Source organism: Phyllostomus hastatus, unplaced genomic scaffold (assembly GCF_019186645.2).
Source record: "Phyllostomus hastatus isolate PE091 unplaced genomic scaffold, TTU_PhHast_1.1 phas_scaffold_216, whole genome shotgun sequence".
NCBI classification, from domain to species: Eukaryota; Metazoa; Chordata; class Mammalia; order Chiroptera; family Phyllostomidae; genus Phyllostomus; species Phyllostomus hastatus.
In genome coordinates, this window is record NW_025334018.1 from 1230712 (window position 1) to 1258220 (window position 27509).

The window sequence follows — 27509 nt, forward strand, 5'->3', positions numbered from 1 at the left end:
CTTGCGCACCATTGGGAAAACTGTCTCGCGCTCGCTGTGGACCCAGAAGGGTCGCGGCAAGACGCTTAGGGCGATCCTAGACCCCGAATTTCAAAAGTTTGGGGGAGGGGCATGCCCTTTTACGATTCCCAGGGAGGGCGCAGTGAATCCCAAAACATCGTCGGTGCCTCCTGAGATCATAGAGCTGGAACCCTGCAGGACCCCGGAGTCTGGAAGAACGTGGAAGTGAGATCCAGAGAGCCAGTGTGCTCAGGAGCGCCCAGGGTACAGCAAGTCTGTATTCTAACAGACTTGCTGAGATTTGGGCTGGGAGAGAGAGAAGCATTTCAAAGGTCCCTCAACCAGCTGAAGCCAGCAAGATCAGAAAAATTAGTCTGGCCAGTTAGAAACCAACAAGAGGTTTTTGTGGGTTTTTTGTTAGTTTGTTTGTTTTGTGTGTGTGTGTGTGTGTGTGTGTGCGTGTGTGTGTGTGTGTTTGGTTTGGTTTGGTTTGGTTTTTGTGGCTATTGTTAGTTGATTGATTTTATCATGTGTTTTATGTGACATTTTATTTTTCAATTCTTATTATTTTTATCTCGCAATCCCTTATGTTTCTCTTCCATTCATCCTAGTATTATTCTTTCCACTCCAACTTTATCTCTCCTGCACTACATCTTCCGCTTTTCTTTCCTTTTTTTTTAATCTTGCAAGTTACTGTAAATTTGTATTATCTTTTTCTCACTTTTCTGACATTTTTTATTTTAATAATATTTTGGTATTCTTTTTATTTCTGTATAATCTTCTTTGCTTGGCTGGTTATACTGTCATTTGATAGGTTCCCCCTGGTATCTCACTCACAAGGTGTTGATAAGTTACTATCCTTCATCTGTGTTCCATCAATACACCTCTCAAGGTTCTATACTCTTTATTCTTGTTGTCTAGACCTCCTTGATTCTGCCACAAGACTGTCACTTTACTATTACTGTTAGTAAGACCTAGTCTATACAATTGTAAATACTTCTCAATACCCCTACCTGATCTCAGCCCACTTTGCAATTTTCTGAACTATACTATTGTGGGGGTTGTCTCTATTCTTTTACACACTACTCCTATATACTAATCTTTAATCCAACCCTACCTTAGAATCTGACCTCCCACAGCCTCACAGCTTTCAAATTCCAACTAACAATCCTCTCGTCCCCAATAAGAGTCTTACCTTCTTTCTATCCTTTCTAAAACGTGGATAGTGAGGTGGAGGATCACAGTTAACACTATAAGGAGCCAACGGATAACCCATCTCTTCTCTACTGGCTGCTAATGTAAATATCATAGTATACTGTCTTGCTGTCTTAAACCATTTTGCCTTATTCCTCCAACTGATCACAAAAAAGAGTAGGGGGAAGCTGTGAACACCAGGATACACGAAGGAGATTGCAGCACTGAATCTCACAAATATTCTACCACAGAAGTTCACACCATAATTACAGGGAATCAGAACAGATCAAATTAACAAACAAGAAGAAAAAAGAAGAAACACACGAACAATGACAAAACAAAGAAACAACCCCCAATTGAAGGGAAACGAGGAAGCCTCAGGAAAAATGCTAAATGAAATAGAGGCAACTCAACTATCAGATAGTGAGTTCAAAACAATGATTACCAGGAAGTTCAATGAACTCACATTGAGCTTTCAGAAATTAGAGAGAAATTACATCAATCTCACTGCAAACTATATAAACATGAAAAAAGGAAATAGAAACTCTCAACAAAGGTCAAGAGGAAATGAAGAATACAATTTCTGAACTGAAGAACACAGTAGAAGGAATGAAAAGCAAGATCAATGAAGCAGAAGATCAGATTAGCAAGGTGGAGGACAAAGTAGAAAACAACATCCAGAAAGAGCAAGAAAAGGAAAAGAGGCTCAGAAAGAATGAAGAGGGATTAAGAGAAATGCAAGACAATATGAAATGTAATAATATCCGTATAATAGGGATACCAGAAGGAACAGAAGAAGAGCAAGGGATCGAAAACCTAGTTGAACAAGTAATGAAGGAGAACTTCCCTAATTTGATGAGAGAAAAAGTCACACAAATCCAGGAAACACAGAGAGTCCTAATCAAGAGGAACCCAAAGAGGCCCACCTCAAGACACATCATAATTAAAATGGCAAAATTTCAAGACAAAGAGCGAATCTTAAAGGCAGCAAGGGAGAAAAAGGAAGTAACATACAAGGGAGCCCCAATAAGGCTAACAGCTGACTTCTCAATGGAAACACTTCAAGCCAGAAGAGAATGGCAAGAAATACTCCAGGTAATGAGAACCAGAGGTCTGCAACCAAGGCTACTATATCCAGCAAGGCTCTCGATCAAGATAGAAGGCCAAATAAGAAGCTTCCCAGACAAAAGAATTCTAAAAGAATACACCTTCACCAAACCAGCTCTGCAAGAGATTCTAAAGGGACTGCTTTAAGGAAGGGAAGGAAAAGAGAGAGAGAGAGAGAGAGAGAGAGAGAGAGAGAGAGAGAGAGAGAGAGAGGAACACATGTACCTAAAACAAAATGAATAAGTTCCTATCAATAATAACCTTAAACGTAAATGGATTAAATGCTCCAATCAAAAGACACAGAATAGCTGAATGGATAAGAAAAAATGACCCACATATCTGCTATCTACAAGAGACCCACCTCAGGATAAAAGAGCTACACAGGCTGAAAGTGAAGGGCTAAAAACAAATCTTCCAAGCAAATGGACAGGAAAAAAAAGCCGAGGTAGCAATACTCATATCAGACAAAATAGACTTCCAAACAAGGTCCATAAAGACAGACCCAGAAGGTCACTTCATAATACTCAAGGGAAGAATCCACCAAGAAAACATAAATATTGTAACTATATATGCACCCAACATAGGAGCACCCAAATACATAAAGAAAATCTTAGAGGACTTCAAGAAAGATATGGAGAGCAACACAATTATAGTGGGAGATTTTAACACCCCTCTATCAAAAATGGACAGATCTTCTAAACAAAATATCAACAAAGATATTGTGGCATTGAACAATACCCTTAAGGAAATGGAATTTACTGATATATACAGAGCCCTCCATCCAAAAGAAGCTAAATATACATTCTTCTCAAATGTACACGGAACATTCTCAAAGACAGACCACATGATAGGTCACAAAACAAGCCTCAAGAATTTCAAGAAAATTGAAATCGTACCAAGCATTTTCTCAGACCACAAGGGACTGAAGCTAGAAACCAACCCCAAGGGAAAAAACCAAAAACACTAAAAATCATGGAGATTAAATAGCATGCTATTAAACAATGAATGGGTCAAGAATAATATTAGCGATGAAACCAAAAGGTTTCTGGAAACAAATGAAAAAGAACTCACAACAACCCAAAACTTATGGGACACAAGCCAAGGCAGTCCTGAGAGGGAAGTTCATAGCGATACAGGCCCACCTAAAAAGGTTAGAAACATTCCAAACAAACAACCTAACTCTACGTCTACAAGAACTCGAGGAACAACAACAAAGGCAGCCCAGAGCAAGCAGAAGGAAGGAAATAACCAAGATCAGAGCAGAATTAAATGACATAGAGACTAAGAGCACAATTCTAAGGATCAATGAATCCAAGAGCTGCTTCTTTGAAAAGATAAACAAAATCGACAAGCCTTTAAGCAGACAAATCAAGAAAAAAGGAGAGAAGACCCAAATAAACACAATCAGAAATGAGAGAGGAGAGATTACAAGTGATACCACAGAAATACAAAGGATTGTAAGAAATTACTAGGAAGAACTGTATGCCAAGACATTTGAAAACCTAGGTGAAATGGACAAATTTCTAGAAAAATATAATCTTCCAAAACTCAATGAAAAAGGAGCAGAAAGCCTGAACAGACCAATAACAACAAAAGAAACTGAAGCAGTAATCAAAAAACTCCCAACACACAAAAGCCCTGGACCAGATGGTTTCACAGGAGAATTCTACAAAGCATTTAAGGAAGAGCTAACCCCTACCCTTCACACACTATTCCAAAAAATCCAAAAAGATGGGAGACTCCCAAACTCTTTTTATGAGGCCAACATCATCCTAATTCCAAAACCAGATAAAGACACAACAAAGAAAGAAAACTTCAGGCCAATATCACTGATGAACATTGATGCTAAAATCACCAAAAAAATACTGGCAAAACGCATCCAACAATACATTAAAAGGATCATACACCATGACCAAGAGGGATTCATTCCAGGGATGCAAGGATGGTTCAATATTCGCAAGTCAGTAAATGTAATACATCACATAAACAAAAGCAAAGACAAAAACCACATGAGTATATCAATTGATGCAGAAAAAGCATTTGACAAGGTACAGCACCCATTCATGATAAAAACACTCGGCAAAGTGGGAATAGAGGGAGCATTCCTCAACATAATAAAGGCCATATATGAGAGACCTACAGCCAACATCATACTCAATGGGCAAAAATTTAAATCTTTTCCACTAAGATCAGGAACAAGACAAGGCTGTCCAATTTCACCACTTCTATTCAATATAGTACTGGAAGTTTTAGCCACAGCAATCAGACAAGAAAAAGAAATAAAAGGCATCCAAATCGGAAAGGAGGAAACAAAGCTGTCACTGTTCACAGATGACATGACAGTGTACATAGAAAATCCTACAGACTCTACCAAAAAACTGCTTGACCTAATAAATGAATTTGGCAAAACAGTGGGATACAAAGTCAATATCCAGAAATCAAAGGCATTTCTGTACACCAACAATGAAACAGCAGAAGCAGAGATCAAGGAAAAAAAATCCCATTTGAAATAGCAAAAAAGAAAAAATAAAATATCTAGGAATAAGCCTAACCAAAGAGGTAAAAGACCTGTATTCAGAAAACTACATAACACTCAGGAAAGAAATCAAGGAAGACACAAACAAATGGAAACATATACCGTGTTCATGGATTGGAATAATTAATATCATCAAAATGTCCATACTACCCAAAGCAATTTACACATTCAATGCAATTCCTATTAAAGTACCAATGGCATATTTCACAGACATAGAACAAACACTTCAAAAATTTATATGGAATTATAAACAACCCCGAATAGCTGCTGCAATTTTGAGAAAGAAGAGTAAAGTAGGAGGGATCACAATACCTGACACTAAACTATACTACAAGGCCATTGTGATCAAAACAGCCTGGTACTGGCATAAAAACAGGCACATGGACCAATGGGACAGAACAGAGAGCCCAGAAATAAGGCCAAGTCTCTGTGGTCAATTAATATTTGACAAAGGAGGCAGCAACATAAAATGGATTAAAAATAGCCTCTTCAACAAATGGTGTTGGGAGAACTGGACAGCCACGTGTAAAAAAAATGAAACTTGAGCACCAACTTACACCATATCCAAAAATAAATTCAAGGTGGATAAAAGACTTAAATATAAAACGTGACACCATTAAAGTCCTAGAGGAGAACGTAGGTAGGAAAATCTCAGATATTTCACACAGAAACTTTTTTACTGACATGTCCCCTAGAGCAAGGGACATAAAGGAAAGAATAAACAAATGGGACCTCATCAAAATTAAAAGCTTCTGCACAGCTAAAGAAAACTGTATCAAAATTAAAAGAGAACCAACTGTATGGGAAAACAAATTTGCCGATGACACCTCAGACAAGGGTTTAATCTCCAAAATATATAAAGAACTTACAAGACTGTACTCTAGGAAGACAAGGAATCCAATTAAAAAGTGGGCAAAGGACTTGAACAGACACTTCTCCAAAAAGGACATACAGAAAATCCAAAGACACATGAAACGATGTTCAATATCGCTACCTATCAGAGAGATGCAAATTAAAACCACAATGAGATACCACTTCACACCAGTCAGAATGGCCATCATAAACAAAGCAACAAACAACAAGTGTTGGAGAGGATGTGGAGAAAAGGGATCCCTAGTGCACTGCTGGTGGGACTGCAGACTGGTACAACCACTACGGAAAGCAGTATGGAACTTCCTCAGAAAACTAAAAATGGATTTGCCTTTTGACCCTGCAATTCCACTGTTGGGACTCTATCCTAAGAATACTAAAACACCAATTCAAAAGAACCTATGCATCCCAATGTTCATAGCAGCACAATGTACAATAGCTAGATGCTGGAAGCAACCTAGATGCCCATCAGTAAATGAATGGATCCAAAAACTATGGTACATTTACACAATGGAATTCTATGCAGCAGAAGGAAAGAAGGAGCTCCTACCCTTTGCAACAGCGTGGATGGAGCTGGAAAACATTATGCTAAGCGAAACAAGCCAGGCAGTGAAAGACAAATACCATATGATCTCACCTTTAACAGGAACCTAAATAATAAAACAAAGAAACAAGCAAAATATAACCAAAGACACTGAAATAGAGGCCAGGCTGACAGTGCCCACAGAAGAGAGTAGAGGGAATTTAAGGGGACAGTGGGAAGCGTTCACAGGAACAAACTTAAAGGACAGATGGTCATAAACTAAGGGGAGGGTGGTAATAGGAGGGAAGTGAGGAGGGGTGGGAGGGGGGACTGGATTGGGAGTAAAAAGGAGAAAACTGTATTTGAACAATGATTAAAATAAAAAAAAACACTAAAGATAGAAAATTTATTATAATTCAAATAGCTATGCAAACTGGGGCCTGAAGAGGGTGACAAAGAACATTCCCAACTAAGCTGTGCATGTCTGTACTACAGGTACCAAATCAGAGTAACACATCCAAGAGAACAAATTAGAATTCAGAGAAAGGAGTAACTCAGAGGCCCACCAGATCCCAATTCCTTTTTGAAATACTCTATTAGTAGTTCTGGCAAAAATCTTGTCTGGTTGCTGAAGTCTGGATGTGACGCTGGGTGGACTAGCTATTAAGGCACCAGCTGTCCTGAGGAGGAAGATGAGGACTGTGAATGAGGGATGGTAGACTTGTTTCTAGGAAAGTAATATCTGATATGCATAGTTAAGGAAGCTATACTTCCTATATTTAAGATGGACTTCACTAAAACTACTAGTTATCTAGTTTAGTAATTGTTGAAAAAACCACTTTAGAAGTAGTATGCCTTTAATTACCTTTCACCATATCATAAATCCTTCAGATGCTGTTAGTACTTATTACTGCTATTGTTGATGTGCTGGTACATTTTTGACACTGCTTGAACTGTGCACAGGTATAAAATTTAGCTTCTTTGCTAAGTTTTTATAGTGATTTAAATACCTTGAAAACAGCCACTGAGTGAGGTAATTTCAGTAAGTAAAAAGAGTTTTTATATAATTATAACACTTATGTGTCAATTCTGCTTCTTCTAATGATTTCGGACTGAGTGTAATAGTTTGAACAATTCTAACTTACACAGCAAGGAGGTCATTATAAGAAAATACTAGTCTAGCAAAACTAGATTATATCCTAATGGTCAATATGAATTTCCCAGTGCTCCTTAGGGATACACTGAAAAGGTTAAAAAATAAAGTAGTTTACTTGTTTATTTTAGTAAACTGAGTGAAGTTACCAGTATTAGACCTGGGTCTATATAGATCTGAAGGTGCTCTAGGGAAGTGATGTGAAAAGATTCAATGTTACCAAATGGCAACTGTTCAAATGATAGTCTAGCTGTTGGCACCCAGAATGGCTTGGATGTACTTATTTCCTTCCATATATACAAGTGAGAAAGTGCTTCTTAGAATTTCTCTCATTAGAGACAGGAAGAATGAAAAGTGTGGCAGAGGAGGACTTGGTCTTGGATTAAATAGTGATACCAGAAAATGTAAGACATTTTCACTTTTGAGCTGGGAGGGGACACTACTAGAGTAACAAAAGGATACATGTAAGTTGGGATGCCTTTTGCAGCCAAGTATTTCCGTATAAGTCGCTCAGTACCATACCAGTTAAAACCTTTTGTGGCATGTCCAATGCGTGGAAGATGGACACTTGCTGTTGAAAAGAAAAGAAGATGATGATGTCTTCCTTCATCAAAAAATGACAGATGGGTGTAATATATTCATAGGAGAAAATAATTTTTACTTAGTCACTGTGTGGTTTCCAATGAACCAAATGTATATAATCATGGAGTGTCACACTCAAAGCATACAATTATGTCAAAAAATACTCTGGGGAGGGATTGTAATACAGAAAAATAATTCTATTGAACACAAGGACCTATGGGACTGGAAACAGAACATGATCAGTGGTTGAGATGTAATTAAAATAAACAAAGACTCTTTAAAAAGTCAATCAGTTCAATAAACTCTGAGATACACCAGGTTTGGAACAATACTAAACTATGGTCTTTGACAGAGAACTGTCTGCTTACATGAACTGTGACTCTCCAAAACAGGTCATGATAGGCAGTTTTCCAACTGCCTATGACCAGTTCATCACTGGTGCTCTGCTTCCTAATCTGTAAAATCATGATATAAATACCCCAGTGATTTGGAAAGGAAAAAGGGCTTTACAAATACAAAATGACAAGCTAGTTACTTCTGTTGCCTCTCATATCGGGACTTACTTTTACCATATAGATTGAATGGGTTCTTGACTCTCACTACCCCTTAAAAATCACACCACACGCTTGAAAAAAGAAACCCGTGTACTCCTGAGCACAAATTGAAGAGTTTACCTTTCTTTTTCTTTGCTGCTGAAAATATCTTCTTCAGACCCTCTTCTAGGGCTGCCACCTTGATGCCAGACAGGACATTGGAGCGATCACGGTGCTGAGCCACAATCAAGGCCAACTAGGAGAAACCATCATTAATGGCTGACATGGCATGAGATGGCTACACAGCCAACTAAATGACTTGCCCTTGGAGGGGGTGTGAGCAGTCTCCAAATAGGTTTAGCCCTTTATGGATCATTCAGGCTTTGGCTCCTCCTCTTTGGAATGCTTTGCCTGAATGGCCACACACTACCAAATGTATGATTTCACAGGCCATCATAACTGTTTTATCTTATTTTGTGGCAACTTTATATAAGCCTTTCTTACTCTTGTCAAGATATATTAAAACCTGAATCCAGGACAGGCTGGCAATGCTTTCCAAGATAAAGAAGGAATTTTTGAGCATCTTAGGAGCAGAAAAGCCTCTTGAGGTTCTTGTACTCCAGCCCACTAGCTGATGCTCAAGGCCAGCCCCCCACTAGCTGATGCTCAAGTAAGCTCTGCAACCACTGGGATAAGCAACCATTCTATCTCTGTTCAAAATGCCAAGTGTTTCCCACCCTCCTAACCTAAGTGGGGTACAGGTGGAGAGAATGTCAAGGGAGCATCTGGGGCTGACATCACTAGTCACACCATAGTCTTGGTGTTCTCCTCACTGTAAACAGTTTTCTTGAGTCACTGGATTCTGAGCTGCTTATGCACAACCATTGTGTCATTCTCATTTTTTTAGCTTTTATGAAACGAATAAATGAATGACTGAAAAAGCAGAAACCACTTTGTTGTTAGACGTGCAGGCCACTAAACTCAAGAACACATGACTTTCAGCCTAGTTTCTAAATGTCTTTTCTAAGTCAGTAAAGTTTGGCTTGAAATTTGAATATGAATTCAGGCCTTGAAGAAAAAAGCAGGTATGGGAAGTAAACATCTTACAAGAATTCCAAATGACAGACAAGTGGGAGACACTTAAGATGGAAAAGAACTTTAATGTAGGCAGAGGAAATGTGGATTTGTTCTTCTTGGCTAGAAAATAAGATCTTTTATAGAACTTTTGATATAACAAATGATGAAACCCTAAGAGTTTCTAGTCATGTTTTCTTATTTGTTCAGTAAATGTTTATTAAGTATTTCCTATGAGCCATACATACTTCATGAGGTGTTGAGGATAAAAAGACCAAAATTAAACTCTCTGCAATTAGGAGGGGCCTACCCTCTAGGTAAGTGGAAGGTACAAGGAAGTAGGGGACAGTGCTCCAGAAGTTTCATGGGGGCTGGGGGAGAGCAATGGAAGGCAAGGCTCCACCTGTTTATTATGGGCTGAATTATGTCCCCCAGGTTTCATGTGTCGAAGCCCTAAGCCTTCAGTACTTCAGAAAGTGATTCTATCTGGAGATAAGACCTTTAAAAAGGCAATTAAATTAAAAAGGCCTTTAGGGTGGGGCTTAATTCAATCTGACTGCTGTCCTCATAGGAAGAAGAAATTCAGATTCAGACAGAGGAAAGAACATGTGAGGACACATCATGAAGCCAAATACCTGCAAGCCAAGGAGAGAGGACTCAGAGAAAACCAACCTTGGCAGCACCTTAACCTTGGACCTGTGGCCTCCAGAACTGCGAGAAAGTATGTTTTAGTTTTTTAAGCCACCCAGTCTATGGTATTTTATGGCAGTCCTAGCAAACTGATATACAGCCAGAGGCCAATGCAAGTAGGAGCAGTTTCAAGAGGAGGTGATAGGAGCCACATTTTAGCTCTTGTAAGAGTTACAGTTTTTTCACTTACCAAATCTTGACCTTTGCTTCTTGACTCTTTATCATCAATAGGAAATAAAAGGACACTTCCCAAACTCAAGTCTGAGGCAACATAAAAAGGGGCAACAGGAAGAACATTAAGTTCACTAAAGACTGTGTCCAGTCAGGTTTCAAACCTGCCTTTTCTCACTCTCCTGGGCTCACTCAGTGTGAGTAGTTTACTATTTACATTTATTGACCAACCTACAATTCTAGTCATTGTGCTCTAACCCTGGGGATTCAAAGCTGAATATGACAACATTCTGTGTAAATGCCCCAATTACTGTGTCTTTAAGGAGTTCAGTCCTCAGAGCAGCTTCCTGCTCTCAATTCAGTATCACCCGAGCCATTTGCAAGCTGAATCATTTTTGCCTGATATTTATGTTTACCACTGTCATGAAGGTAGGGCTTACTTCCCAAAAAAGATCAATTTTGACAAAAATATGCCTCCAGATCCTGGCACAGTATTTTACACACAGAAAATAATACAATAATACTTTTTGAACAGAAATTACTTCGCAAAGGTTGATTAACAGGTTTCTTTCCTGCCTTATGTACAAGGTTTAATAGTATAAAAATGTTACTCTTTATTCAGAAATACAAATGGAATCACTAAGGATTGAAAGAAAAATGTCTGTTAAATCTGTTTAAAAGTTATCTGATAAGTTTCAAGGTAAAGGCTACAATTGGAATAATTCACCCAAACAAATTGGCAATTCACTTTTTCTTGTTTGTCTACAGGAAAATAAAAGCAAGAAGAAGAAAGTATTACCTTTTAAAACTCTCTGCAAGCAATTAAATGGTGCATTTTTTAAAATAAGTAAGATTCAGAACAAGTTACCTGTTTCTTGGGCAAGGACTATGCACACGTTTGGCTGCAGAGGGCCTGACATATTCTGGAACTCACGTTTAGCATTAGGTTGTAAAGGTATTTCCACATGTTTTTTTCCCCTACTCTGTGACCAGCATGTTGAAGTGAGGAATATTGTTAGAAGCACTTTTAAGTTTTTTTTTTATTCCCATCCTCCTACCTTCCCCCAACCCTTTGGCAACCATCAGCTTATTCTCTGTATCTATGGGTATATTTCTGTTTTGTGTTTGTTTATTCACTTGTTTTGTATTGTTTTCAGATTCCACATATGAGTGAAATCATAGAGTACTGGTATTTGCCTTTCTCTGACTTACTTCGTTTAGCATAATACCCTCTAGGTCCATCCATGTTGTCATGAATGGCAGAATTTCATTCTTTTTTATTGCTGAATAATACAAATACATGTACCAGATCTCTATCCATTCATCTACTGATAGACATTTGGGTTGCTTCCATAACTTGGCTATTGCTAGTAATTCTTCAATAAATATAGGAATGCATATCTCTTTTTGAATTAGTGTTTTTGTTTTCTTTGATCAATGCCCAGAAATGGAATTGTTGGATCATGCGGCAGCTCTATTTTTACTTTTTGAGGACTTTCCATACTGTTCTCCATAGCGACTACACTAATTTACAATTCCACCAACAGTGAACAAGAGTTCCCTTTTCTCTACATCTTTACCACCAGTTGTTATTTGTTTTTTTATTGGTGCTAGCTATTCTGACAGGTGTGAGGTGGTATCTTATTGTGGTTTAATTTACATTTCCCTGATGATTAGTGATGGTCAGCACCTATTCAAGTCTGCTGGCCATCTGTATGTCCTCTTTGGAAAAATGTCTATTCAGGGCCTCTGCTCATTTTTTAATTGGATTGCCTACAATTTTGGGGGTGTTAAGTTGTGCAAGTTCCTTATATATTTTGAATATTAACCCTATATCTGATGTATCATTTGCTAAAATTTTCTTCCAGTCAGTTTTCTTTTTGTTTAAATGGTTTCCTTCTTTTGTGCAAAAACTTTTTAGTTTGATATAATTCCATTTATTTTTCCTTTTGTTTCCCTTGCCAAAAAGACATATCCAGAAAGATATTGCTAAGAGCAATATCAAAGAGTTTATTGCCTATGTTATCTTCTAGGACTTTATGTTTTCAGGTCTTACATTTACATCTTTAATCAATTTTGAGTTTATTTTCATATGTGGTATAAGAAAGTGGTCCGATTTCATTCTTTTGCATGTATCTTTCCAGTTTGCCCAACACCACTTATTGAAGAGATTCTACAAATTTATCCATTAAGGATTATCTAATCTCTTGTAATCCTACGTATTTCTGTAGGTTCAGTTATAATTTCTCCTCTTTCATTTCAGATTTGAGTTTTCTTTATTTCTTCATCTCACTAAAGGTTTGTCAATTTTATTTATCTTTCTGAAAAAACAGCTCTTAGTTTTGTTGATTTTTTTTCTCTTGTTTTTCTGGACTCTAATTTCCTTCCATTTTAATTTTTGCTATTTTCTTCTTTCTGCTAATTTTGGGCTTAACTTTGTTTTTCTTTTCTAGGTCCTTGTAGTATATGTAACATTATGTTGATTATTTTGCAATCTTTCTAATTTTTTAGTGTACTCATTTATCACTATAAACTTCCCTCTCAGAACTGATTTGGCAGCATCCCATAGGTTTTGGTATGCTGTGCTTCATTTTTTTGAGATATTCTTTGGTTTTCCTTTTGGTTTCTTCTTTGACCCCACTGGTTTTCAGGATTGTGTTATTTAATTACCACAGAATTTTCCAGCTTTCCTCATGTCGTTGATGCCTACCTTCATACCACTGCAGTCAGAAAAGATATTTAATATGATTTCAGTTTTATTTTGCTAAGACTTGTTTTGTGTCCTCTCATATGATCTATCCTGGAAAATGCCCCATGCGCACTAGAGAATATTCTGCTGCTGTTGGATGAAATGTCCTCGAAATGTCCTCGAGATGTCTGTTAGGTCTATTTGGTCTAATGTTTGGTTCCAGCACATTACCTCCTTGCTGATTTTTTTTGTCTGTATGCTCTGTCCATGGCTGAAGTGGGATACTGAAGTCCCCTACTATTATTGAATTGTTGTCTATTTCTCCCTTCATATTGCTAACATTTGCTCAATATACTTAGGTGTGCCAATGTTGGATATTTATATATTTATGACTGCTATATTTTCTTGATGAATCAATCCCTTTATCATTATATTATGACCTTCCTCATCTCTTATTACCATTTTTGGCTTAAAGTCTATTTTGTCTGATATAAGTATAGCTATCTCCTCTTTCTTTTGGTTTCCACTTACATGGAATCTTTTTCTATCCCTTTACTTCAAGTTTGTGTGTTTTTAAGGCTCAAGTGAATCTCTTGTAGGAAGCATATAGTTAGGTCTTGTTTTTTTTTTTAATCCATCTAGCCACTCTGTGCCTTTTGATTAATAAATTCAATTTATTTACATTTAAAGTAATTACTGGTATGTAAAAAGAACTTACTAATGCCATCTTGTTAATTGCTTTCTAGCTATTTTCTATTTCCATTGTTTCTTCTTTTCCCTTTGTTTCTGCCTACCTTTCTAAATTGGTTATTGTCTGTGGTGATATGCTGTCTTTCCTCTTTCTTTGGCTTTTCTGAATCTGCTCTAAGTTTCTGTTTTGTGGTTACAATGGGATTTACATAAAAGTTTTTATACATAAAACAGTGCATTTTAGGCTGAAAGGACATGCATTCTGTCTGATCTCCATCATGTCTCCCTCGTGGTTTCAAACAAGGATCTAAACTGGGTCCTTAAGTCTACCCTTTGGCTCTGACCTCTCCTGGACTCTGTTTTTCCAACTGTCCAATCAATATCTAGATCTGGGTTAATTATTTCAACACATGTTAAAAACCTTCTTCCAGTAATTTGTTTTAGTACAAAGAGTATTCTATTCATTTTAAGTCTTTAATCACTTTCCACCCTAGAGAAATGACAGAAGAATTAGGAAAAACCAATTTCTGAGAAATATGAAGGGCCCTTCTGATCAGATAAGGTCCTTCAGCTTAAGTTTCCTGTGAAATAATCACAATAACAGTTTTACTCCTTTTGCCACTTTGTGATTTCTGCTCATAAAAGAAGGTGCACTTACCCCTTCTCTACACCAAAGGAGAATACTGTTCAGAATTCCACGTACCCCTAGCACCAAAAAGCTTTATCACAGCCTGTGCTAACCTTACATATAACTTTACATATAACCTTACATATAACTTCCTTCCCTCAGCACCCAGCTCTTGTTAACACATTAATGATGTGTCTGATTTCTCTCTCACAGGCTGATATAAGTATAGCTATCTCCTCTTTCTTTTGGTTTCCACTTACATGGAATCTTTTTCTATCCCTTCACTTCAAGTTTGTGTGTTTTTAAGGCTCAAGTGAATCTCTTGTAGGAAGCATATAGTTAGGTCTTGTTTTGTTTTGTTTTTTTAATCCATCTAGCCACTCTGTGCCTTTTGATTAATAAATTCAATCTTAAGTGAATCTCTTAAGAGATTCACTTAAGAAAATGGGGTAAGTTGGGTAAGTAATGAAATGCTAAACTTTAACATGCATGTAGGGATCAACATTTATCAAAATACTTGCAAATTCCTTATCTCACTATAGTTCCATGAGGTAGGTGGAATAAATATTATTCACAAATTACAAACGAGAAAACAGGCACGGGGGGGGGGGGGGTAAAGGATTGCCTCAAAGTCACATTACAATGAGCTCATTGGTGACAGAATTCAGACTCCAACCAGCCTTTCTGATTCCTTATCTACTGCTTTTTAAAGCCACATGACACCTATCTTAAATGTCCCCTTACTCCATCCCTAACCCTTCTTCTTTCTGTGCTCCTTACCTTTCATTTTCCCAGCCAGCTCATATATTTTTCTTGGCTCAGTGGATCGTTTTTCCAGAGCTGTGAATAAGCCACCTCTGCCCCAGTGGCCAGAGTCATCTGATAGAAGAGAAAATTTTCTTCTATAGGAGGCAAAGTCCAATCCATAATTTAAAAAACAAAAACAAACAAACAAACAAAAAAGAAAGGTACACCAAATAGACTTGCAGAAAAAAGTTTTTTCTTCCCTTTGAAAATCAATCTAATCTCCTAGGCATATCATAGGTTGCACTTCTCAAATATGTTTAGGTTTTCTGTAATATACCTGGCCATCACAACAGGAAAGCACTGAAAAAATTGGTGTACTGAAAGAGCAGTATCTCTGTGGTACTTCTGTAATTCCTGGAAGATGACTGAGGAATGATGAAGAATAAATACAATATAACAAAGAGCACTGAAGCACTGCTACTACAACAACACATGACTCCCATTTTACAGGTAAGGAAGAGGAAAGGTTAAATGACTTATTCAAGCTGGTGCTAACACAGCCAGTTAATACCTTGCATTTAGAGTTACTCATTCATACTACTGAAATTAGTTAGGATATATTATGTATCAGGTGTTGTTCTAGCACTAGGGTTATAGCAGTGGACAACAGAAAACCCCGCTCCCATGAAGCTTCTTTTCTAGTTCCATGAAACAGTCGAATAAGCAAATACATATGTAATATGTCAGATGATGATGTGTGTCATCAAGTAAAATAAGGTAGAAAAGGGGACAGAGAAAAATGCAGGGATGAGGATGGGGTCTGTTCTATACAAGGCAATCAGGGGAGATCTCTCTGAAACACAGACATTTAAACAATGCTTGACAGGTTCCAGACAGAGGAGGTAAAAAATAAAAAGTGCAAAGATCATTAAAGTGATAAATGCTTAGAATTTTGCTGCTTCTGAAAGACTACATTTGTCTTCTACATGTTGCCTCCTTTTACCCTCTTAAAAACCTTGTGAGAAGAATAATGTAGATATTATCCCATTATATGGATAAGGAAGTCGAGGCTCAGGGAGGCTGGGTTACTCAAGGAGGTAAACAAGAGATAAGAGTCAAATCCAAGTCTCTTAATTCTAAAATTCACATTTTTTGTGACCACACCAGACTGTACTGGGCCCATCAATCACCACTAGGTCAGGACTCTGCTTCATCCTCCCCAGTTCTTGGCATCATAAAGATTAAGGACCCCACCCTGGGCCCGTATCACTTCTCCTACCTACGCACTGCACGATCACAGCATCCTCCACCCCGGCCTGTGGGTGGGTGACATCACCAATGACATACTTGATGGAGTTTGAATCTGAATTTTCGTAATCTAGTTGAGCTGAGCTCTCATCTTCCCCATCCTCTAGGTCTTCTGATTCACTTTCCTCCGAAGGCAGGCAGAAGGACTGGTAATTGTTGGACTCCCACCAGGCCATTCTTCAACCAGACAGAGAGAAAAGGAAATTAACTGGGCAAATCACAATTTCTCTTGGAGTACAGTTTGTATTACAGTTTAGAAACAGTAAGTGCCAAGTGGAAATGTAATTAGAAACTCAACCCAATTGAGTTTTCTGCCTATTTATAAATAAACAAGCAGGCTTACCCAATTAGCTTAATGCTTCCTGACTATACTTCAATAACAAGCAGGTACCAAATATTCCTGTTTTTAAGAATATGACTAAAAAAGACTGTGAGTAAACTACTTTTTGTTAGCTACAGTAAAATCTTAAATTTTCTTCCCTCACCTGAACACTTCTCTGTTTTAGGCAGTCAGGACTTTTCATTTAAGTAAACTGTTTAGGTTAAAGTTTAGTCTTTAAAAAAATATTCTAGTACCAATAGGAGCTACCAGCTTTATAGAAATTTTCTGCAATTTTAAAGTGATGTTCAAGCCCTGGCTTGGTAGCTCAGCTGGTTACAGCATCATCCTGACATGCTGAGGATGTGGCATGCCCTGGTCAGGGCGCATACAAGAATCAATCAATGAATGCATAAATAAGTGGAAAACAAATTGATGTTTTTCCCTCTCTCCCCCCCCCTAAAATCAATAAATAAAAAATTTTTAAAAAGTGATGTTCAACTGTGGACTCACTATAAAGTAGTGATTCCTTTACCAATTGTGACTCTCTGCTTTATAGAATAATACAGCCAAATAGTACACACATACTTTTTCTTATGTTCCACTTTTTCCTTTATCCTCTTCTTCTCCTCTATTAGTCCCTTTCTCTTGGCTGCTGCTTCTTGTCTTTTCTGCCTTCTGTCCTCCAGCTCTTCTGGACTTAGAATCCGCTTCCTCTTGGTAGACCTTTCCACAAGGCCTGGGATGAGAACCTGTAGGAAGAACAAGATCCATAAGCAAGAAGTTTGGGGGCTGCCTGTTCCTTCATGAACTTCATTTATCCCTAGAAGACACTCTGTATGGAGGCAACATGCTTAAAATTTCACAAAACACCACATCTCCATGCCACCTGGCGTGGTAGGAAGACATTTGAATTTACACTTCCATCATACATCTCCGCACAGGCATGGCAACCAGGACATGGTGCTCTAAACTTAACCAAAGCACTGGAATGGTTCATATAGCAGTATATCATTTTGGTTAATTTCATTAGGAATAAGGAACTTCAGAAAAGTAATTTTTAAAAAATTGAAAGCTTACCTTGCGGGATGTCATTTTAGATTTAACGATTTTTAATGGGAATCTTTCTACAATGTATCATATTTCTTTCTTAAACACAGTATTTCAACATCATGATTATCTTAATGGTAGCTAGTATTCAATGACCACACACTAAGTGCCAATTAATGTGGAAATTGGAGATATTGATTGCTAGTGTCTCCCATGACATGGAGTCATGATTATTAAGAGCAGTGTATGTATTTTGCTGTAATAAAGTGATCCCCCCAAGGGAGGGGGCTTAGATGGACAGGGATGCTTTTACCTATATTAAATGGCAAAATAGATTCTCCTGGCTAATGTTTTTTATGCCAACTTTCTACATGGTTTTTATACTACAGTACAGTGAGTTACACTTATACTTCTTGTTTTTAGTGATTATATGTATTATTTTATTGCTACATTAGGAATTAAAATAAACTGTGAGAAGCTGCAAAAGCAAGTCATTTCATGAAGATTATGAAGCAATGACAAGTGACTTATCCATAGGGGGTGCAAGGACTACATACACAGAGGTCATCAACAGTGAAACTGTCAACAGCATCTACCAGTGTAATTTATGCACAAATGGAAAGTTTAAAAAATGTATGTAAGGGAATATTGGTCACCCCGATCTGCCAGCCAGGGGGTATGAGTGAGAAGACATCAGAAAAGGCCTAAAATCTCTACAACACAAAGGTTTACAAAAAAACATGCTCAAACCCATATTTGTTCTTGGGAGAAGATCCTCGTTTTATGATGCCTAATCACGCTCTTTCTCCTGCTGCATAGTTTCCTTTGAGGGGAGAATACTTTTTTCTTCAGTATGAGTTTTACTCAGTTTTGATTTGTCAAACTACACCTCAAACAAGTCTGGCTCATCATTCATCTTGACTAAAGAAAGACTGAAGGCTTGAAGGCTTGAAGGCTGGAGAACGGCAGAGAGCTGGAGGGAGACCACTCCACACACTAGCTGAGGTAATTATACTTACATTTCAACAATTACTTACAAGTTCTTTCTTAATAAATCACAACCACCATCATTTTTTATTCTCTTAGAATGAGATTTTGGAAAAGTTTATTATTTTACATAAATTAATAGTTCTTACACTGCCTTTATTTCGGAGTAACCGGCCCTCTTGACTAGTTTTCTCCAAAAGGGTTTTCTGAAGATTCACCAATTGCTCAAATGATTTTCTGTCTTCTTTACTGGGCTCCCTAGAATAGTCTTTCCCTTCAAATAAGTACATATGATTTTCTAAAAACATAAAACACACAAAAAAGAAATGTTAGATACTAAAGAAAAGTGAATTAGTTCTATTCAAAGAAATAACTAGGGTGAACAAAAGAACAGCCTGTCCCTGGCTGTGTGGCTCAGTTGGTTGAAGAGTCATCCTGGGAACCAAGGAGTTGCAGGTTCAATCCCCAGTTAGGGCACATATCGAGGTTGCTGGTTGATTTTCAGTTGGGGTGTGTATGGGAGGCAATCAATCAATTAATGTTTCTCCCTCACATTGATGTTTCCCTCTCTCTCTTTCCCCCTCCCTTCCCCTCTCTCTAAAATTAATAAACATGGTCCTGGATGAGCATTACAAAAAAGAACAGCCTGTATTCTAAACTGGCTAAGACTAGATTATGATGAAGGTATTGCATTTCCAATGCCACTGGCACTGACAGGTTTGGGGTCCATATGGAGGTCTCACATATTTGCTTTTCATAGGACAGGATATGGCTAAAGCCCTTTTTGTCATCTCTAGATGGTCTGTGATACCTCCATCCTGTTGAGTCTTGAATCACTCATCACTCATCATGCCACACTATTCCTCAACATAAATCTCCTGACATTAAGGTAACCAAGAACATATTCTGAATGCACATTTAAAACTCAACTTTTCCCCCTTTTATAATATTTTTTAAAAGTGGCAAATTGATGAGAAAAATTAAGAATCATAAATATAATCCCTTAGATTGACAATAATTTTTCTAGATCTCATGAAGCTCATGAGACTCACCACAATCCTGGTATAACCAATCCCACTTAAGAAAGGGAAAACTGAGACTCAGACAGGGATTAAGGGACTCCCCAATTCTTATTGCTAATACATACAGAAGGCAGAATTTTCTGACCCTAAGACCTGTGTGCTCACTTCAGTATATTATTGTCTATAAAAGGAGGGAGAGATAATAGGTCAGCAAATAATAACTATAGCAATAACAATACCAAGAGTGTAATCTTGAATAGCACTGTAAGCTATCAGAGCAGTTTCACATCATTATCACATTTGATTTCTGCAACTGTATAAAAAAGAGAAGCAGACATTAACAGCACCAAAAGTTCAAAGAGGTTGGGTGACAGGCCAAGGTCATGAAACACTGATAAAAGAAACTCATGACAAAACAAAACTAGCAACCAAAGAGATGGGGGATAATGATTCTAAGTGAAATGTATTTAATAGCATATGTTACCAAAGAAAGTATTTTCAGAGCATCATGAAATTAGCTATAAGTATGTTTTCTCTAGAGAGTACGAAAGCAAAACATTTTAATTCCCCAGAGATCAATTGCTTCACACTTGTACCCGAATACAACCAGATGTATTTCTAATGACATTTGCTAATTAAATCAGCAGTGGACTTTCAACGAGGTACTCTATCAACATGAGGAAAAGATAAAGACCTGAGAAGTGTCAAATATGATCAACACATTTAGCTACACATTGCATGAATTCTCAACTTACAAACATGCTGGACTGACTGAAAAAAATAATTGTTTTTTTAGCAGTTGAACTGTCAAAGAAATATAATTATTTTTCTAAAAAACAGTGAAGTTTATTTTGTTCTAGTAAACATTAGAAAAATAAGCTGAAATTAATCTAGATGAGTGTAGAAATGAGTCAACACTTCAGTATTTAATGTAATCAAAATGCAAATTAAAAACTACCACATGCATCTATTTCTTCTCCTACCTAAAACCACTAACTGGCAGTAAGGGGATTTTTAAAAGATATGCAAAGCAACAGTAAATGAAAAGTTCGACTCATTGGAAAATGGAGGTTGGCTGGAGGGTGATAACAGGTCAAGAACAGTGGAAGCAAAACACAAATGCCTAGCCAAGGGGTGATTATGAGATAGAGACCCTTTCAATCCTCTAAAAGCTTAAGGCATTACAAGGACAAGGTACCACAGGGCAGGGGCAGTGAGAGAAATTCTGCACACCAAAAATGCGAGTACCATGAGCCCTGACTCACACTGTCTCTTCAATTTGAATAAACAGGTTTATTCCAACCCTTATCCCTTGTCTTCCAAGAAAGGGATTTTGAAGGACTCATCTCTGGAGAAACTGAGTTACCCAGTGAATAGACTTCACATACAGATATGTGGGAAGGACCCTCAATGCGAAAGCCCAGCTTGCCAGCCAGTAATACTGGAATAAGGGCCTAGGGCCCATATACCTGTTCAGGCCAGAGCTGCCCGTCAGCCATAGCATTTCACCAGCACATGTAATCAGACAGCCAGAGTACACCTGATATTTCAAGGAAATTACCAACAAAAGCATGGATTCCAAAACAAATTTTGAAAAGAAAAAAAAAACCCAGCAGCAGCAGTAACTGGAGGAAAAAGAGACAATGCAGGAGGCAGAGGAATACTTTCTAAAAATATAAAGCTTTTTAAAAGTATTCCAGAGAGAATATTTATTACAATAAATGTCCTCAGAGAAGATATTACATCCCTAAAATAAAACAGGATACAATTATAATTGTTATAATTGTATCTAGCAGAGAACGAAAAGAGTACTTGAAGAATAAAAAAAGATAGTAACATTAAAAAATGTAAAAGATAGCTTGTTCCACCATGTTGGAGCCTATGAAGGTTTCTAGGAACAGGACTTCAAAATGACAAATACATATCGAAGGCTGTGGTCCAAGGTAATTTCTGCTGGCTTAAGTGGTGTGTCTGGAACCAGAGGGAGCACACAGCTCTTCTTAAAATTGAAGGTGTTTATGCCTGAGATGAAACTGAGTTCTATCTATGCAAGAGATGTACTTGTGTCTGCAAAGCAAAGAACAATACAGTGACTCCTTTCATGGCAAACCGAACAAAACCAGTCATCTGGGGAAAGGTAACTTTTGCTCATGGCATGGTTCATGTTAAATTTTCAAACAAAGTTCCTGAAAAGGCCACTGAACAGAATCCTTGTAATGTTGCACCCCTTGAGGATTTAAACTTAATGAAAGGTAAATTTAAAAGGTAAAAGAGAAACTACAAGAAAAGTCAAAGACTGGTGTCCTACAGAACAGTGCCAGCTACCTGCATGCCAGTCTCCCCACATCTTGTAAGAACCACCCAGATAAAAAAAAAAAAGATAAAACTACCCAAACCCATGCTGGCTATAAAATTAGGAGTCAGAGAATACTACAAACTTCAATTTGCAGGTAAATAGAGAAATGAACATTCAAAACCAGATGGAGCCACTCCCACACCCACCTAGAGTACAGAGTGACAGGAGAGACTGTACAGAAAGAGGATAGGCTGAACCTCAAATACAAAAATAAGGAGGATAGGTCTCAGACCTGGCAGATCACAGCAGTGGCTACTAAGAAATTGAAATGAAGGAGCTAGAAAGTACATACTGGTAGCAATTTGGAAAGAAATTGCTTCTGGGGACGAGAGTGAGACATCATAGAAGAGGAAGATATGCTTTGGCAGCTTTATGACAAAGAATAAGAAGGAAGTAAGTAGGAACAGACAAGATGGAGGGGGAGTGAATGGAAGATACATTAACCTCCACCCAGAACTAATCTGGAATTATAACTGAATTATGGAGAAATCACCCAAACAAACTGAATAATAGAGAGAAGCCTTATAACCTTAGACAGAGGAATCAGCTTCAGCACAACCTGACTGGTAAGGAGTGTGGTGGAGACTTGAGAGGGCTGGCTGGGCGCGCACAGGCAGCAGCTCCAGCAGGACAATTAAGCAGCCAATTGGATCCCCCTGAGAAGAATGGGGTCTAAACCCTAAGCTGGGATCCCCAGCCTAGAGCACCAGAGCATGGAAAGTACACAGATAACAACCAGTGACAAAAGGCTACAGTTTTGCTCTCTGCCAGAGATGGATGGCTGGAGATTCAAAGGGCCATTTTAAAGGGCCAATATACATATTTTATTTCCTTTTTTGTTTTGTTTTAATTTTTAATTCAATTATTTATTTATTTATTTTTCACATTTTCTTTATTGTTGTTCATATAGTTGTCTCCATTTTCCCCCCACCACTCCTACCACCCAGCCATCCCCAATTCTCATCCTTCATCCTACCCACCTTTAGATTTGTCCACATGTCCTTTGTACATGTTCCTGAAAACCCTTCCCCTTGTTCCCCCCATCATTGCTTCTTACCTCCCCCTGGTTACTGTCAGTTTGTTCTTAATTTCAAAGTTTCTGGTTATATTTTGCTTGCTTGTTGGTTTTGTTGATTAGGTCCCACTTATAGGTGAGATCAAATGATATTTGTCTTTCACTGCCTGGCTTATTTCATTTAGCATAATGCTCTCCAGATCCATCCACGCTGTTGCAAAGGGTATGAGCTCCTTCTTTCTTTCTGCTGCATAGTATTCCATCATGTAAATGTATAATTTTTGATCCATTTATTTACTGATGGGCACTTAGGTTTCTTCCAGCACTTGGCTATTGTAACTTGCAACACACACATTTTCATTTACAGCCACTTACCATGAACTCTGGCAAAGGTGGGGGCACAGTGGGCTAGAGATGCCTGTGAAGAAACTGAGGTCAGAAGCTTTGGGGAGAGAACTGAGAGAGTAGCTGCTGGAATCCCAGTGCTGAGCCATCCCCCATACAGCAGCAGCAGTAGTCTGAGGGACAACAATAGCCCCAACCACAGGAAGGACTCTGTCCTCGACCTGTGATGCTTAGGCCAGACTGCTGAGTACAGAATGACTAGATTAACAACTGAAGGAGTCAGACACAGACAGTAGGTCCCTGGAAAAGTAGGGGCAGAGTAGACTAGAGATGCCTTAAAGAGACTTGGGACAGAGGCTTTGTGGAAAGAACTGAAAGAGTAGCCGCTGGGATACATCCCGCAGGCAATAGCCTGCTTGCTCAGGCAGACTACTCCCCTTCGAACAGCAACAGCCTGAGGAGAAACAGCAGGCTCAAACACCAGGAGGGACTCTGCCCTTCCCTATGGTACCTAAGCCAGGCTGCTGAGTACAGACTGACTAGATTAACAGCTGATGGACTCAGCCACAGACAGTAGATCCCTGGAAGTCTGGATCAGGCTGCCTAAGGTTAGAGAGATGGGGACATCTGACATCACCAGAGGTGGATCCAGAAAGAAAAAATGGTGGTAAATAATAGAGGCTACCAAGATGAAACCAACTGTGGTCTTCTCCATGATCTGTGATATTTTCCTTCATGTATAGCTTTTTAACATTCATTTCTTGACCATCAAGTTTGTGTATATCACGCCTCCTTCATTCCCTTTTTTATTCATGATGTAAATTTTATAGTCTCTCTTCACATTGCTCCGACTCCCAGCTATTAGTGCTCCTCCCTCTACCCTCTCAAAATAATTTTTCTTTGAGTAGCTCACCTCATAGTCTCTCTCATTACTTATAATAGTCTTAATCTCTTTACACCCTTATTAATACCAACACGTTTGTTGTTGACAATGGGATTGCAGGGGGGAAGGGGACTTTTTTTGCAGGTGTGGGTTTACTTTCCGGGTTTTCTGGTTTTGTTCTGGCAGCACTTGCACAACAGCATACAACATGTGGCAGGAAGAGTGAACTGCAGTCAACCAGCTGGAGGGACGGACCCAACAAAGAAAGTTCCAACAACAATCAAAACCCAATTGCATCCACAAAGCCAACATAAATGGCATAAAGGGCATCCCAACAGCATCAAGTTCAGGAGATCAAGGAGACTGCATCGCTAAACCTCACAGGTCTCCTACCAAGAAGGCAGTGAGTCAAAAGAGATCAATTTAAGAAGCAGAAGCAAACAAGGAGAGTCTCACAAGTAATAGGAAGAAAAACAAACAACCTCTAACTGAAAGGAAAGGAAGAATCTTCAGAAAGAGTGCTATATAAAATAGAGGAAAGTCAACTAGGAGATAATGAGTTCAAAACAATGGTTATAAGGCAGCTCAATGAGCTCAGTGAGAATTACAAAAAACTACAGGAAAACTTACTGCAAACTATATCAGCATGAAAAAGGACATAGAAGCAATCAACAAGAGCCAAGAGGAAATGAAGGATATAATTTGAGAATTGAAGAACACAGTAGAAAGACTCAAAAGCAGGCTAGGTGAAGCAGAAGATCAAATCAGCAAGCTGGAGGACAAGGCAGAAAACTCCCAAGAAAGCAAGAAAAGGAAAAAAGATTTAAAAAGAATGAAGAGGAGTTAAGGGAACTTCAGGACAACATGACACGTAGTAATATCCATATAATAGGGGTACCAGAAGGAGAACAACAGGAGCAAGGGATAGAAAATATGTGAGAAAAAGTAATGGTGGAAAACTTCCCTAATTTGGTGAGAGAGAGAGTTGTACAAATCCAGTATACACAGAGGGTCCTGATCAAGAGGAATCCAAAGAGGCCTACTCCAAGACGCATCATAATTAAAATGGCAAAATTCCAACACAAAGAGAGAATATTAAAGGCAGCAAGGGAGAACCAAGAAGTAATATAATATACAAGGGAGCCCCAGTAAGGCTAGCAGCTGACTTCTCAACAGAAACACTACAAACCAGAAGAGAGTGGCAAGAAATATTTCAAATAATGAAAAGCAAAGGCCTGCAACCAAGACTACTCTATTCAGCAAGGCTCTCAGTTAAAATGGAGGTGAAATACAGAGTTTCTCAGACAAAAGAAGGCTAAAAGAATACAACTCCACCAATCCAGCATCGCAAGATATGCTAAAGAGACTGCTTTAAGAAGATGAAGAAAAAGAATGAGAGACAGAGGAACACAGGTAAAAAAGGGAGTTAAATGGCAATGAATAAGTACCTATCAATAATAACTTTAAATATAGATTAATTAAATACCCCAATTAAAACACATATGGTAGCAGAATGGATAGGAAATCATCACCTGCACATATGCTGCCTAGAAGAGACCCACCCAAAAGAAAAGACCTATGCAGACTAAAAGTGAAGGGGTGGAAAAAAATATTCCAAGCAAATAGACAGGGAAAAAAAGCCAGGGTAGCAATACTTATATCAGACAAAATAGACTTCAGAACAAAGGCCATAAAAAGAGACACAGAAGGACACCTCATAATACTCAAGGGAAGAATCCATCAAGAAGGCATAAATAATGTAAACATATATGCACCCACCATAGGAGCACCCAAATATATAAGGAAAATCTTGGAGGACTTCAAGAAGGATACTGATAACAATGCAATTATAGTACGGGATTTTACCACCCCACTGTCAAAAATAGATACATCTTCCAAACAAAATGTCAACAAGGATATTGTGGAACTGAACAATGCGTTAGATACAAAGGACTTAACTGATATGTACAGAACTTTTCATCCCAAAGAAGCAAAATACACATTCTTTTCAAATGCACATGGAACATTATCAAAGATAGACCACATGATAGGACACAAAACAAACCTCAACAAATTTAAGAAAATTGAAATCATATCAAGCATTTTCTCAGACCACAAGGGCTTGAAACTAGAAACCAACCTCAAGGAAAAAACTCAAAAACACTCAAATTCATGTAGATTAAGTAGCATGCTATTAAACAATGAATGGGTTAAGAAAGAGATCAAGGAAGAAATCAGAACGTTTCTGGAAAGGCATGAAAATGAACAAACAACAGTCCAAAACCTGTAGGACACAGTGAAGGCAGTCCTGAGAGGGAAGTTCAAAGCAACATGGGCCTATCTAAAAAAGATAAAAACATTACAAATAAACAGTCTAACCCTACATCTACAAGAACTGAAGGAACAACAACAAACAAAGCCCAGAATGAGTAAAAGGAAGGAAATAATAAAAATTAAAGCATAATTAAACAACATAGAGTTGAAAAGAACAATTCAAAGGATCAATCAATCCAGGAGCTGGTTTTTTGAAGAGATAAAACAAAATCAACAAGCCTTTAACCAGATTTATCAAAAGAAAAAGAGGACCAAAATAAGTAAATTCAGAAATGAAAGAGGAGAAATGCCAACTGAAACCAGAGAAATGCAAAGGACATACAAAGGATTGTAAGAAATCACTATGAATAATTATATACCAAGAAATTTGAAAACCTGGGTGAAATGGACAAATTTCCAGGAAAACATAATCTTACAAAACTCAATCAAGAAACAGAAAGCCTGAACAGACCAATAATAGCTGAAGACAGTGAAGCAGTAATCAAAAAAGCCTGGCACACAAAAGCCCTGGACTGGATTGTTTTACAGGAGAATTTCACAAAACATTTAAGGAAGAGCTAACCACAATCCTTCTCAGACTATTCTAAAACATCCAAGAAGATGGCAGACTCCAACACGTTTTATGAAAGCATCATCATCCTAATCCCATAACCAGATAATGACACAACAAAGAAACAAAACTACAGGCTAATATCGCTGATGA

General features: G+C 38.1%; 1 protein-coding gene across 2 annotated transcripts in view; it reads right to left on the reverse strand.

Moving 5' to 3' along the window:
- Positions 1 to 6622: 6622 nt before the first annotated feature.
- The window catches only part of CHD1L (chromodomain helicase DNA binding protein 1 like), an 83879-nt gene continuing 62992 nt past the window's right edge, over positions 6623 to 27509 (reverse strand). For both annotated transcript variants that reach the window (XM_045817103.1, XM_045817102.1), the window contains 8 exons: positions 19001 to 19149; positions 17403 to 17566; positions 16467 to 16672; positions 15221 to 15319; positions 10453 to 10523; positions 8640 to 8754; positions 7846 to 7954; positions 6623 to 6972 (listed from right to left, as the gene is read on the reverse strand). In XM_045817103.1, coding sequence (XP_045673059.1) covers positions 6894 to 6972; positions 7846 to 7954; positions 8640 to 8754; positions 10453 to 10523; positions 15221 to 15319; positions 16467 to 16672; positions 17403 to 17566; positions 19001 to 19149 — 992 coding nt within the window. In that variant the 3' untranslated portion in view covers positions 6623 to 6893. The remainder of the gene's footprint in view (positions 6973 to 7845; positions 7955 to 8639; positions 8755 to 10452; positions 10524 to 15220; positions 15320 to 16466; positions 16673 to 17402; positions 17567 to 19000; positions 19150 to 27509) is intronic.